The 14,641-nt window shown below is 40.7% G+C and overlaps 1 protein-coding gene across 2 annotated transcripts in view; it reads left to right on the top strand.

The window, feature by feature from the left end:
- The window catches only part of LOC144603413 (alpha-2,8-sialyltransferase 8F-like), an 80,705-nt gene extending 67,913 nt beyond the window's left edge, over positions 1–12,792 (top strand). Inside the window, exons 6-7 of one of the 2 annotated variants that reach the window (XM_078416598.1) lie at positions 2,007–2,096; positions 9,871–12,792. In XM_078416598.1, coding sequence (XP_078272724.1) covers positions 2,007–2,096; positions 9,871–10,351 — 571 coding nt within the window. In that variant the 3' untranslated portion in view covers positions 10,352–12,792. Of the gene's footprint in view, positions 1–2,006; positions 2,097–3,048; positions 3,980–9,870 lie in introns of those variants that run through there. The other variant, XM_078416608.1, reaches the window with a different exon arrangement.
- Positions 12,793–14,641: the final 1,849 nt, after the last annotated feature.

The raw sequence follows: 14,641 nt of genomic DNA, 5'->3' as shown, positions 1-14,641 counted from the left end.
TCATATCTACCAATCTCTAACTGAGCTTCACGCTCATTCACTTTACTTCTTATACTTTGTGCATTCATATATAATACTTTTAATCCATTATTCATCTCACCTTTCACATCGATTCCTACTACACTTGGCCATACTCTCCTATACCTTTGTGAGCTTTCTGTTCCTGTTAATTCTGGGGTCTTAACTTTTCCTATGCTCTCTTTCCCTTTAACTCCATCCTTGTCTATCCCATTTGACCCGCCCCCCCGCTATTTAGTTTAAACCACCTGTGTAGCAGTGGCAAACCTGCCTGCCAGAATACTGGTCACCCACCTGTTGAGGTGGAACCCGTACCTTTTGTACAATTCACCCTTACTCTAAAACAGATCCCAGTGGTCTAAGAATCTAAATCCCTACACCATGCACTTTTCTCACAAGGCACTCGAGCCAAAGACTCGCACTTTTCTCGACAAGGCACTTTTCTCGACAAGGCACTTTTCTCGACAAGGCACTTTTCTCGACAAGGAAGCTCCCTTAGAGCAAGTCTTGCTTATATTAGCTGTTAAATTGACTAATTAGCTAATTTACCAATTTGCTAATTTAATTGCTCAGCCATTCTCCACACTCACTCCTTCACCTGCCGCTCCTCTGCCGACCTTGAAGGTATGTCTTAAATCTTCTTTGCCTGGGACTCGCCTACTTCCAGCCAATACTCGCTCTCGCTGCTTCTTGCTGCTTCTCGCTGCTTCTTCCTACTTCTCGCTGCTGCTTCTCTCCGACCTTCATGGAAAAGTCCCTCGAGATTTTGTATACTTCACAAGCGTCCTGTGCTCCAAAGAAAAAAATATCCAACCTTTCCCTTTACATCAAATCCACAAGTCCAGGAACTTATTTCTTCCAGGGAAGAACATCAATACGAAAGGATGATTGTAGTTATAGGCAGAGCCTAAAGTGGAAGAGGCATATCCAAACACATTCTAAAATTGAGCAATAATACACCTGCATTTTAATATTCAGCAATTAACAAATTAACTAGGATATGTTACTTGTTATCGAATGGCTTACAACGTTGGAAATATATTTCAAGCAGATTAAGAGCATAATTGCAATATAAAGCATTTCAACCTGAAATGTCACCTATTCCTTTTCTCCAGAAATGCTGCCTGACCCGTTGAGTTAATCCAGCATTGTGTACCTATCTTCAGTGTAAACCAGCATCTGCAATTCCCTCCTACACATCATAGTTTGCATCACTGACAGGGCTACAGCTGCTTTACAAATCGGCTATAATCTGGCGCACACACACACACACACACACACACACACACACACCGTGTGAGGACTGACTGACGACACAAAGCACTTTTTACACTAAGATCTACTCCAATATATTTTTAAAAAGTGAGTTGAAGGTGACTTAGATTATAAGAAGACAGTCAGAGAATATAAACAGCAATAGACAATAGACAATAGACAATAGACAATAGGTGCAGGAGTAGGCCATTCAGCCCTTCGAGCCAGCACCGCCATTCAATGCGATCATGGCTGATCACTCTCAATCAGTACCCCGTTCCTGCCTTCTCCCCATACCCCCTCACTCCGCTATCCTTAAGAGCTCTATCCAGCTCTCTCTTGAAAGCAAAAAGGCGTGTCAACATTTATGGGAAGAAGACATGAGAATGGTGTTGAGAGGGAAAAATAGATCAGGCATGATTGATTAGCAGAGCATACTCGATGAGCCAAATGGGCTCATTCTGCTCCTTTGTCATATGAATATGAGAGACTGAAATGTGTTCCTAAAAACAAATATTTTAAAACACGAATTTATATAAAGTGGAACCATTGATCTGTAGGAAATAACACTACAAATTGGAAATAACCAGTTCTTTAAGCTGATGAATTGTTGTGTTTGTGAATTTGTTCTGTTCATTTACTGCCTTTAATTTGTGCTCATTATTGCAGCGGTGATATGTTTATATGATGCTTTATTGTTTGGCAAAATAAATTTTAAATACATTTATTTGTAGGTGTAATATTCCACCAATCATGGGTTATGAGGATGATGTGGGAATTAAAACTGATGTTGCAACATTAAACCCAAGTATTCTTAGGAAGAGGTGAATATTTATACATTTAAAATTAAACTAAAGATATATATATATATATAAGATGTTAAGAATATTAAATGAGGAAAAAGGCTTGTGAAAAGAAGCATGTGATGTATTTTATCTGCATTTTCAACATTTGTTTATTATCAACTTTCTTTTACCCTTTGCCTTCCGGGATCTTCCACCCGACCTCTGACCACTCCTCTGGTCGTGATCTGTGTAGATGAGTTTTGCCATATTGGCAGGCTGCTAAAGATCAGGTTTCCCATCTGCCAGTGATAAAGTAGACCATGATATAATGTTGCTGGAGATTTCTGTGTCAGAGGAATGTAGTTGGAAACGATCAACTTTTATCTTCTTACTATCAGTTATTAAAATATGAATCACTTATTAATTATTAATCCCTAAATTTTTCAAGTCCTTGAGCAAAGGATCAAACTTCAATAGGCTTCAGTGTGCCCAAGTGCTGAATCAATCATTATCGCAGTTACTAATGGGTAACAGAAGTTGGTGCCAAATGGTTGACCTCAATCCACCAGGATTGCATGGTTCTGCCATGGTGAGCCCCACTTTATACCACTCTTTGATCAACTTGACGCAATGTTGAATCTTGACTGGTGTACGGGCGTCAGGGGTTATGGGGAGAAGGCAGGAGAACGGGATTAGGAGGGAGAGATAGATCAGCCATGATTGAATGGTGTAGACGTGTTGGGCCGAATACCCTAATTCTACTTAATTCTCCTATCACCTATGACTGCAAATGAAGGAAGTATTGGAAAATCCCTGCTCACGAAGCAGTAAGGGCAAGCAAGCATATAAAGCACAAATTCTGTTTGCATGGCATCACTGATACTGAAAAAACTGGTCAACCTCGTTAATTTAAATGTTTTTTATTAGTTGCTGTTATTTCACGTTTCTTAGATTTAACACAGTTTTACTAATTGTTGTTAATTGTTACTAGTTGTTCCAGATGAGGACTCCTATATATCGGCGAACGTTTCGCTGAACACCTCAGCTCAGTCCGCCTTGGTTTACGCGATCTCCCAGTTGCTAAACACTTTAACTCCCCCACCCATTCCCATACTTACCTTTCTGTCCTGGGTCTTCTCCACTGCCAGAGTGAGGCCCAATGCAAATTGGAGGAACAGCACCTCATATTTCGCTTGGGCAGCTAACAACCCAGAGGTATGAATATGATTTCTCTCACTTCAAGTAACCCTTGCTTTCCCTCTCTCTCGGTCCTCCCACCACCCTAGTTCTCTGACTAGTGTCATTTTCCTGATTCATTTTACTGTTTGTATGCCTCGTTGTCTCCTTCCCTTCAGCCAACAATGAACCATTCTACATTTCCTTGATCATGCATTGTCTGCTTCGATCTGTCATTTTCACACCTCATCCTTCCATATCTCTAGTCTCCCTCTGCCCTGACTCTCAGTCTGAGGAAGGGTCTCGACCCAAAAGGTCACCCATTCTTTCACTCCTGAGATGCTGCCTGTCCAGCATTTTGTGCCTATCTACTATATATTAAGTATCAAAGTTGGTTTGAAAAGATTTTATTTGTCTCTGAATAATAGACAATTAATAATGTATCCAAAAACTATTGACACAAGCTGTGGGCCGTAATCTCTTGCAGCACCTAAAGCTTGCTCCAAGCCGAGGATCCACTTCACCTGCGGGATGCCTCTCATGTATGGAGGGTCAGTCTGACTGTCTCTTTATATCCAAAACTAGTTAATACAGGCATGAGATGGTGTGTTTGCACAACAAGGGTCCAGCAATGTTGTTTCTGTCCACATTCGGGAACCTTGGTTGATGAGAGATATAAACTTCGTCAAAAACTGAAAGAACACATATATAAGATTTAGAAAAATAACTGCAGATGCTGGTACAAATTGAAGGTATCACAAAATGCTGGAGTAACTCAGCAGGTCAGGCAGCATCTCAGGAGAGAAGGAATGGGTGACGTTTCTGGTCGAGACCCTTCTTCAGACTGAAAAAGGGTCTTGACCCGAAACATCACCCATTCCTTCTCTCCTGAGATGCTGCCTGACCTGCTGAGTTACTCCAGCATTTTGTGATACCTATAAGATTTAGGAAGTTGAAATCAGACATGGTCCTTAAGGAATATAAGGAAAGCAGGAACAAACTCAAATATGGAATCAGGGGGGCCTAAAAGGGCCACGAAATGTCCTTGGCAATACGGATTAAAATAACTCCCAGGGCACTTTATAAATACATTAAGAACAAGAGGGCAGTTAGGAAGAGGGAGGAGCATTCATGGCAAAGAAGAAGAATTTATTTATTCCTGGAGTCAGAGGATTTAGGCACTGTATTAAATGAGTACTTTGTGTCGGTATTCAACATAGAGAATGACATTGACGATCGTGAGATCGCTCTGGGATATACTAATATGCTAGAGCACTTTGATATCAAAAAGGAGGTGATGTTGGAGTTCTTGAATAGCATTAATGTAGATAGATTCAGAGCCTGTTGGGATCAATCCCAGGTTATTGAGGGGGGCAAGAGAGGAGATCTTTGTGTCGTCTTCAGCCACAGGTGAGATTGTGGAGGACTGGAGAGTAGCAAACATGTTCTTTGTTTAACAAGGAAATAAAGAAAATCTATGAGCTGATTAGGGACAGACCTAATATGGTTTTTGAACATGGCCGGTCATGTCTTACTGACCTGATCAAGTTTTTGAGGAGGTAAGGAGGGTGATCAATGAAGTAGGTCAATGGATGTTGTCTCCATGGATTTTAGTAATCTGGTTGATATAGTCCCCCTTAGTAGGCCGATTCAGAAGATTAAAATGCACTGTATTCATGGTGACTTAGTTATATGGATTTAGAACTAGCTCACTCAAGAAAGACGATGATGGTTATAACACAAAATGATACAATATGCTAGAGTCACTCAACAGTTCAGGCAGCATCCCTGGAGAACATGGATGGGTGACATTTCATGTAGAGATCCTTCTTTACCTTTCAGGAAGAATGTTATTCTGCCTGGAGGTCTGTGACTAGAGGAGTTCCGCAGGCATCTGTGCTGGGACCTCTGATGCTTGTGATGTACATAAATGACATATGGAAACGTTAGATGGGTTGGTCAGTAAAATTGGAGATAACACCAAGATTGCTGGAGTTGCAGGCAGTGAAGAAGACTGTCAAATATAAAATGGGATATAGATCAACTACAGAAATGGGTGGAGAAATGGCAGAAGTTTAATATGACCAAGTGTGAGATAATGCACTTGGGAGATCAAATGTAAGAAGAAAATGTACAGTTGATGGTAAGACCCTCAACAGCAATGACCTGAAGAGGGATATTGGGGTCCAAGTCCACAGCTCCCTGAAAGTGGCAACACAAGTAGAAAGATTGGTAAAGACATATGATATCCTCACCTTAATTTGTCAGGCATTGAGTGTCTAAGAATCAGGAAGTCATGATGCAGCTAAGTAAGACTGGTCAGGCTGTAGTTGGAGTATTGCATGCAGTTTGTGCCCAATCACATAAATGATTTGGAGGCTTTGGAAAGGTTGCAGAAGAGGTTTGTCAGAATGCTGCCTGGATTACTAGTATGAGCAGTTGGACAGACTTGATTTCTTGTCTCTGGTGTATCAGATGTTCAGGGACACCTGATAGAGGTATATAATATGATGGGAAGCATGGATGGGGTGAACAGTCAGAACCTGTTTCCCAGGTTGGAAATATCAAAGGCAGTTGCAGTCGAAATATTTTAGATATGCACATGGCTATGCAGGGAATTGGGGGGGAGGGAGGGGGGGATATGGATAATGTGCAAGCTCATGAAATTGGTTTGTCTTGGCATCATGCTTAACAAGCTGTTTTCAAGAGAGAGTTAGATATAGCTCTGAGGGCTAAAGGAATCAAGGGATATGGGGAGAAAGCAGGAATGGGGTACTGATTTTGGATGATCAGCCATGATCATATTGAATGATGGTGCTGGCTCAAAGGGACGAAAGGCCTACCCTTGCACCTACTTTCTATGTTTCTAAGATATTGTGGGCCAAATGCCTGTTCTTGTGCTGTGCATTTCTATCTTCTAAATCAGCGAAAGGAATTTGCCAACACTAGCAGAACAAAATAACAATGTAAATATTCACGCAGTGACAAATCCTGGAACCAGACACATTCCAGTCTAAGCTTTGAAATGAATAGTTATACAGCACTGAAATGGACCCTTCAGATCATTTCCTCCATGCTATCCAAGATACCCACCTAAGCTAGACCCATTTGGCCACATTTAACCCAAGACTTTCTTGTCTTTTCAAATATCTTTTGAAAGTTGTTATTGTATATTAAAATAGGTGAGAACATTTTGATACTCTCATTGTTATCCCTTCAATTCAGGCGCCATTTATTTAGATTAGAAAATTGATATTTATAAAATGTAGAAGAGGAAATACCAGGTATTATACATCAGTTAGTCCAAAGTCTGTTGTGGGGAAATTAATAACAGCTACTGCCCACCATGATAGTTTTCAGTTGATCACTGACACCCAGCAAAGATATGTGAAGGATAGTTCATGTCCAATGAAGTGTGGCTAGGTATTATCCATGGTCTTCCCAAGCCCATGCAAAAAAATCCCTTTTAAGAATTTCTTACCTAAAATTGATGCTCATGAAATTGAAAACACATTATTCACCTGGCTGAACAGCAGAAGACAGAGGGTAAGGAAATAACTGAGTATTCAATTTGACAGCATTAACCTACAAAAGTCAGCACGGGGGCCACAACTATACTTTTTATAAATGATTATCAAAAATAAGACAATGCATCCGCCTTCTCCGATGAATTGAAGATAGGAATCATTGGAAACATTAAATTGTAACGAATCAATGAGATTGAGGAAACTAAAATGTCGGATAATTTGTGTCTTTAAAATGGAATAGTATTTACAAAGGTTTCTGATTTTGGTAGAAATGCTTTTGTGCTGCTGATGTACCCTATTTAACATGATGACATGACTTACCACAAAGTCTAACAATGGATATCTTTGATATGGAAGTGATAGGTTACAATGCACTACAATGCTGAGAACTATATTCCTTCAGGCTTCTAAACATCTTTCCATAAGCTTGGATACTATCTGATTCACCTCTACCCCATTGCAGACATTCGATTTTGTCAATGGAACTGATGCTACAATGCTGAGAAGTAAATTCTGCACTCTATCTTCCCCTTTGGTCTATCTATTGTACTTGAATTTGATTTGATTGTATCCAAATACAGTATATCTGATCTGTTTGGATAGCATGCAAAACAATGCTGTTCAATGTATATCAGTATAGGTGACAATAATAAACCTAAACATTTGTTACGCCAGGGTCACTCGTTCTCTTATTGTCTCACTCTTTCTCTTATTGTCTCACTCTTTCTCTTATTGTCTCACTCTTTCTCTTATTGTCTCACTCTTTCTCTTATGTCAGGGGCCAATGAGATGTACAGGGAGGTGTATGTGTCAACTGACCACACTGGAATGATTTCATACCCGCACTTTGCTATGAGCATGAAATCATTCTAGACGGGGATGGCAGAATTTCATCCCTAAAGTGCATTCGTAAACCATAACGATTTATCACTGCCAACCTACTGACCCTATATGTTATTTAAAACAGAAAATACTGAATACATGCAACGCATCTGTGGTAAGAGAAATGGCATGAGCATTTTAGGTGGAATACTCTCAATTACTCTCAAAGTGGGGATAAATGGGTCCCTTTCAGAATGGCAGGCAGTGACTAGTGGGGTACCGCAAGGCTCGGTGCTGGGACCACAGCTATTTACAATATACATCAATGACTTGGATGAAGGGATTAAAAGTACCATTAGCAAATTTGCAGATGATACAAAGCTGGGTGGCAGTGTGAACTGTGAGGAAGATGCTATGAGGTTGCAGGGTGATTTGGACAGGTTGTGTGAGTGAGCGGGTGCATGGCAGATGCAGTTTAATGTGGATAAGTGTGAGGTTATCCACTTTGGTGGTAAGAATAGGAAGGCAGATTATTATTTGAATGGTGTCAAGTTAGGAAAAGGGGACGTACAACGAGATCTGGGTGTCCTTGTGCATCAGTCACTGAAAGGAAGCATGCAGGTACAGCAGGCAGTGAAGAAAGCCAATGGAATGTTGGCCTTCATAACAAGAGGAGTTGAGTATAGGAGCAAAGAGGTCCTGCAGTTCTACAGGGCCCTAGTGAGACCGCACCTGGAGTACTGTGTGCAGTTTTGGTCTCCAAATTTGTGGAAGGATATTCTTGCTATTGAGGGCGTGCAGAGTAGGTTTACTCGGTTAATTCCCGGAATGGCGGGACGGTCATATGTTGAAAGACTGGAGCGACTAAGCTTGTATACACGGGAATTTAGAAGGATGAGAGGGGATCTTATCGAAACGTATAAGATTATTAAGGGGTTGGACACGTTAGAGGCAGGAAACATGTTCCCAATGTTGGGGGAGTCCAGAACCAGGGGCCACAGTTTAAGAATAAGGGGTAGGCCATTTAGAACAGAGATGAGGAAAAACTTTTTCAGTCAGAGAGTTGTGAATCTGTGGAATTCTCTGCCTCAGAAGGCAGTGGAGGCCAATTCTCTGAATACATTCAAGAGAGAGCTAGATAGAGCTCTTAAGGGTGGCGGAGTCAGGGGATACGGGGAGAAGGCAGGAACGGGGTACTGATTGAGAATGATCAGCCATGATCACATTGAATGGCGGTGCTGCCTCGAAGGGCCGAATCGCCTACCCCTGCACCTATTGTCTATTGTTACTGTTCATGCGTGGATCGCAGAGGATCTCACCTGGTCTACCAACACCATCACCACAGTAAAGAAGGCACAGCAGAGACTCCACTTCCTGAGGATCCTCAGGAAAACCAACCTGCAGGAGAAGCTCATGTTGTCCTTCTATCGCTGCTCCATCGAGAGTGTGCTGGCATACTGTATAACCACATGGTATGCCAGCTGCTCAGAAAAGGACAGGAAGGCCCTTCAGAGGGTCATCACGACGGCCCAGAAAATCATCGGCTGCTCACTGCCCTCCCTGGAGCACCTGTTCAGCCTGCGCTGCCTCAGTAGAGCAGGCAAAATAATAAAAGATCCATCCCACCCCGGCCACCGTCTGTTTGTTCATCTGCCCTCTGGTCGACGTTTCAGGTCAATCAAATCCCGAACAAACAGACTTAAGAACAGTTTTTACCCCAGGGCCATACGAGAACTGAACACTACCTGTGCACTAGGCAACACCGTTAAAAAATCTTGTACTTAATTTAATTGTATTTATGTATTTATTTGTTTTTGCATTTATTGCATATATGTTTGTACGCACCGTCAGGATTGGCTGTTTTTTTAATTTCGTTGTACTCGTTGCAATGACAATAAATGAATATTATTATTATTATTAAATAAACTTAAATTGAATAATTAAATAAACTTAAATTGAGCTGATGTGGGAATCCTGATTCACATCTTGGGATCATTAGTCCAGATCCTTGGATTCACTTGAAAGAACAAGATGTTAATTCAGTATCAATTTGTCAAAAAGTAGATGATTCCAAAATTATTTTTGCCAAATTTGAATCTGATTTCGAACTAGCTACCATTAGCAACCTTTGCTATGACCGAAATTGGATATTTAGCCCCACCCTGTCTCGTTAGCCACAGCCTGTCTAGTTAGCCATAGCCTGTCTCTGACTTCTTTTGCTTTCTGATAACTGTTGGAGTTACTTTGGAAGTCTGACTGATTCCCTAAAAATAATATTTATTTTACAGATTTCACAATCTGGACAAAAAGCGAAAGCCATTTATGGAATATGTATCCACCTATGAAAATTCATTGCTTCTGCTGCCTGCATTTTCTTATTCTCATGATACTTCAACTTCATTTAAAGTTTCCTACACACTGCACGATTTTGGAGCAAAACAGCAGGCATTATTTTTTAATCCATCATACATGAAATCCATTGCTCAATTCTGGAAAGGCCAAGGTATAAAAGAGAATCGTATTTCTAGCGGCCTGCTGATAATAAGTGCAGCATTGGAGATGTGTGAGGAAGTTTGGTTATATGGGTTCTGGCCTTTCTCCAAAGATCTCCATGGAAACCAATTCTTTCATCATTACTATGACAACGTGCTGCCAAAGAAAGTTCACTCATTTTCCAATGAATTTTACAAATTGTTGTTTCTTCACATGCAGGGTGTTGTGAAAATTCAAGCTGATCAATGTGAAAATACGGTAAAATCCAATCTGTGACTTATTTTCCAAGAACTTTTTTTTAAAGGAACATTAAGCAGATATAATGCACACACTGGTATGCACATCGATAAACCTTCCCAAACTGTGAGTGACATGAAATAGGAAATAGAAGCAGGACAAGACTATTCAGCTACCCCACATGTTTTGATTCCCTTAACATCCAGTCTGAAGAAGGGTGCCAAGGGTCCCACGTTTAGACTCCCAACCCAAAACTACACTTATCCGTGATCTCCTGACCCGCTGAGTTACTGCAGCGCTTTGTCGTCCTTTGGTCCCAGTATCTGCAGTTCCTTGCTCCTATATCCAGAAATCTGTGAACTCTTGCTTGAATATACTCAGTGACCAAGCCTAGATGCTGCCTGACCTGCTGAGTTACTCCAGCATTTTGTGAAGCCTGATCAGTGGTCACATTCATTGTATGTTGAACATTCTGCTTAGCCACATATTAGTGCTGGTCCTTATTTCACCATCCCTGTTATTAGACCCTGTCTCTGAAGCTTTCTAATCCCGGGTTCCAGTCAGCCCCACCCTGTCCCTCCTGTGTTAACACTATGGTGTTGAACATTGGATCTTTCTGCTGCCTCAATGGGTAACGGCAAAGTCAGCACCAACCTGAATTGCACCATCAAAGTGCACAACTGTAGGGAGCAACCGTGACTCCTGTTGACCCATTATCAGAAGGATAGCAAAGGTGCCTTGTGTGGCCAACCCCCTCATTCACACGGGAGTTGGGCAATAAGGAGAAATTCAGGAAAATAGATTTCTGACGATTTGGAGATGATTTCTTAGGATGTACGTCTTTGTAAATGGGAGTGACAGTGTTGATGCTGGCCATTCGTTTCCACAGCCTAGAGAATCTAGACTTAACAAAAGGAGTCAACAACTTAGAATGGATGCAAGGAGATAGTTTTAACTCAGAGAGCTGTAAGCCTTTGGAGGTCTCTAAGCCTGGCGACCAGAGAAAAGGGGGGATCTGGGGAAAGAGAGAAAATGTGTTTTAAGCTGCAAGGAGGTTGGGGTAGGGTATAGGTAATAGGGTCAAGGAAGAGGATGAGGCAACAGATGAACAATGGTTTTATTGAATAGAAAAGTACCTGTAGCCTTGAGGATCCAAGTGGTTTTGCTCTACTTCAGTTTAATGTTGCCATTTCCTTATGCTTCAGTTTTAGGAAGCGGTGTAGTTGAGATCTGACCACCTATCACAAAGTACTTATTATTGGGAAACCAGTGACAGATCTGGTGAGAGATACCTCAGCAACAACCTTAAATGTCTGGTCTTCTCTGGTTTATGACCAAGAGTGTGTTCTGGATTGCTAAAGCAGTAACCGGTCCTGTTTAAATGAAGCCATTGTAAGTCTTCTGTTTCACTGGGATAAAGACTTTTGTCGCTCTCCTGGGCTGCAACTTTTAAAGTACAATTTGCAAACTGCCCAGGGAGACAATTCTCTCTGTGCGTCCATGGCATCAGGGATGTTCATCAGTATGATCATGTGGGTTCCTGCAACCCTGCAACATTGCAATAGGATTCATGCACCACATGCTCTTTTCCTGCCTTCAGTTCATATAAGAGGTGTTCACTTTGGTTAAATTTAGTGTGAATGAAGAATCATTGGTTGATTACTTTTGTGTAAAAGTGTCCGTTATCTTCCATCCTAACTTGCTAAATACTCATCTGCAATGTTTCCATTAAAAAAATAGTTTGTCTTCAGAGTCCTCCAACTGAAATGCATTACCTCACACTTGTCCACATTAAACTTCATCCTCCTCACTCGACCTATTCATATCCTGCAACAGTCCAAATATCCTCATCACCATTTTCCCTCACCCACTGTATGTTTCTTTTTTTCCCCCCTAATCAGATGTGCAGCACTTTGGTCAACGTGGGTTGTTTTTAAATGTGCTATACAAATAAAATTGACTTGACTTGACCTCCCAATAGCTAGAACAGCTGCAGCTTACATTTCCTTGTCCAAGATTTCGCAACAGCAGAAGTAATTTATTTTTATCACCCTTATCAATTTTGTCAAAACCAAAGTCTCAATCAAATTGTATTTTACAGAATGTACAACCTTGTTTCATAAATGAAAGTTAAAAACTGCAAATGCTGGAAAGCTGAAATAAAACCAGAAAATGCTGGATAGATTCAACTGGTCAGGTTTCTGGCAGGAGAAACAGAATTACAATTCAGTTTGTCACGTGTGCCGAAGTACAGTGAAAAGCTTTTTTTGCGTGCTATCCAGCCAGTGGAAAGACAATGCATGATTACAATCAAGCCATTTACTGTGTATAAATACATGACAAGGGAATTACATTTAGTGCAAGGTAATGCCAGCAAAGTCCGATCAAGGATAGTTTGAGGATCACCAATGAGTTAACATTGCAGATCAAAGTTTCTCAGACAGAACTAAGAAAGAGAGAAAACAAGTTAGTTTTAAGTTGTAGAGAGGGTGGGGGTGGGAGGGATTGTGTAAAGGTAACAAGGTCAGGACTGCTGTGATGAAAAAATGTTGATGAAGCCATCTGGTTGATAGAATAGTGAGAGTAATAAGCTGCTCATAAAGCCATTTGGCTGGTAGATTAATCTCCCCAAGCATCTGCAATATGTTTCAATTTAGAAAATAGTGTCTTTTGGTTCCTTTAACTGAAATACATTACTTCACACTTACCTACGTAAAACTCTATCCACCACACTCGACCTCTCTATATCCTGCACCATTTCAAACATCCGCATCATAATTTGCCCTCCTACCTCCAAATAGTTCTAGCAGAGAACAGGCAGAACAGAGTACAGTGTTTCTTTTCACCTCATCTGGAATATAAACTGCATTTTTCCCTGTTTCACGCACTGAACATGGATAGAGTTGTGGACTTTGTATTAAAATAATACATAATCATACGGCCATACTAAAAACACGAGGAGTGTAGATTGGATGAATGCACACAGTCCTTTTTTCATGGTTGGGGAATAAAAAAAACAGGTTATTGATTTAGGGCGAGGGGAAATTATTTTTATAGGAATCTGAGGGGCAATTTTTTTTTCACACATGGGATGAAATACCTATCAAACAAACTGCCAGTTGCGGCAGGTAAACGGGGCCATGTTTGAGGGGCTAGCTTAGATGGGCATTTCAGGTTGCTAAAGTGTGTTTGCATGATTTTGGTGTTTACAAATAAAGTATGAGGAACTGTAAATTGTAAAGATTGTAACAATTAAAAATATTTTTATTTATTGTCTATCTGATCTTTGCATCCTTTGTAGTTTGGTGGCTAGACCAGCACAGCACTCCAACAATGGCCTCATTAATGTTAAAGACTGTATATATACACAGTAGTTCAAGCATAACTTTCCACTGCCTTTCAGTGAAGCCAATATCTCATCTATATTCATCACGAGCGGCACAGTGGTAGAGGTCCAGCCTTACAGAGACCTGGGATCAAACCTCACTATGGGTGCTGTCTGTATGGAATTTGTACGTTTTTCCGTGACCATGTGGGTTTTCTCCGGGTGCTTCGGTTTCGTCCCACAGTCCAAAGACGTACAGGTTTGTAGGTTAATTGGCTTCGGTAAAACAAATTGTAAACCACCCCTAGTGTGTAGGATAGTGCTGGTACTGGTCTGTGCCACACTGCTCTCTAAAAAGTTTATTTGTATACCATCAAGGATTTGTGAACATGAACTCCAACTCCCTTCTTCCACACTCCTCAGCATTCCACCATTTATAGTGTATTATTTAATCTTAGATACAAGAAAATGCATATGCTGGTTTATTTTAAAAAGGGATTAATGTGCTGGAGTAATTCTGTGAGTCAGGCAGCATCTCTGGAGAATCTCCAACACTATTTTTAAAATTCTTTTATTTTGTTTGCCCTCCCCAAATGTATTGCTTCACACTTCTTTGAAATGAATCCAATTTGCAACTTGTTCTTCCATCTAATCTGTCCAACTAAGCCTTGAATTCCTTCCTCAACTGTACAACTAATCATTGTATCATCTTGAAACTTAATGAAGTCTAGTTCATTGGCTTATGCAATGACTGGAGAATGCAACTACATCTTTTGTGCATTCATCACCAGGGATAAAGTATTCTCAAAGGTTTCAAAGGTCTTTTATTGTCACGTGTACCAATTAAGGAAGATATTCATATTACCATTCAGCCATACTAAAAAAAAGCAACAAGACACAACTACTTAAAAGTTAATATAAACATCCACCACATTCCTCACTGTGATAGAAGGCAATAAAGTCTAGTCTCCCCTCATTTTTCTCCCGCGGTCGGGGCAATCGAA

This window comes from Rhinoraja longicauda, chromosome 2 (genome assembly GCF_053455715.1).
Source record: "Rhinoraja longicauda isolate Sanriku21f chromosome 2, sRhiLon1.1, whole genome shotgun sequence".
Lineage (NCBI taxonomy): Eukaryota > Metazoa > Chordata > Chondrichthyes > Rajiformes > Arhynchobatidae > Rhinoraja > Rhinoraja longicauda.
This window is presented reverse-complemented; position numbering and strand designations above follow the sequence as displayed.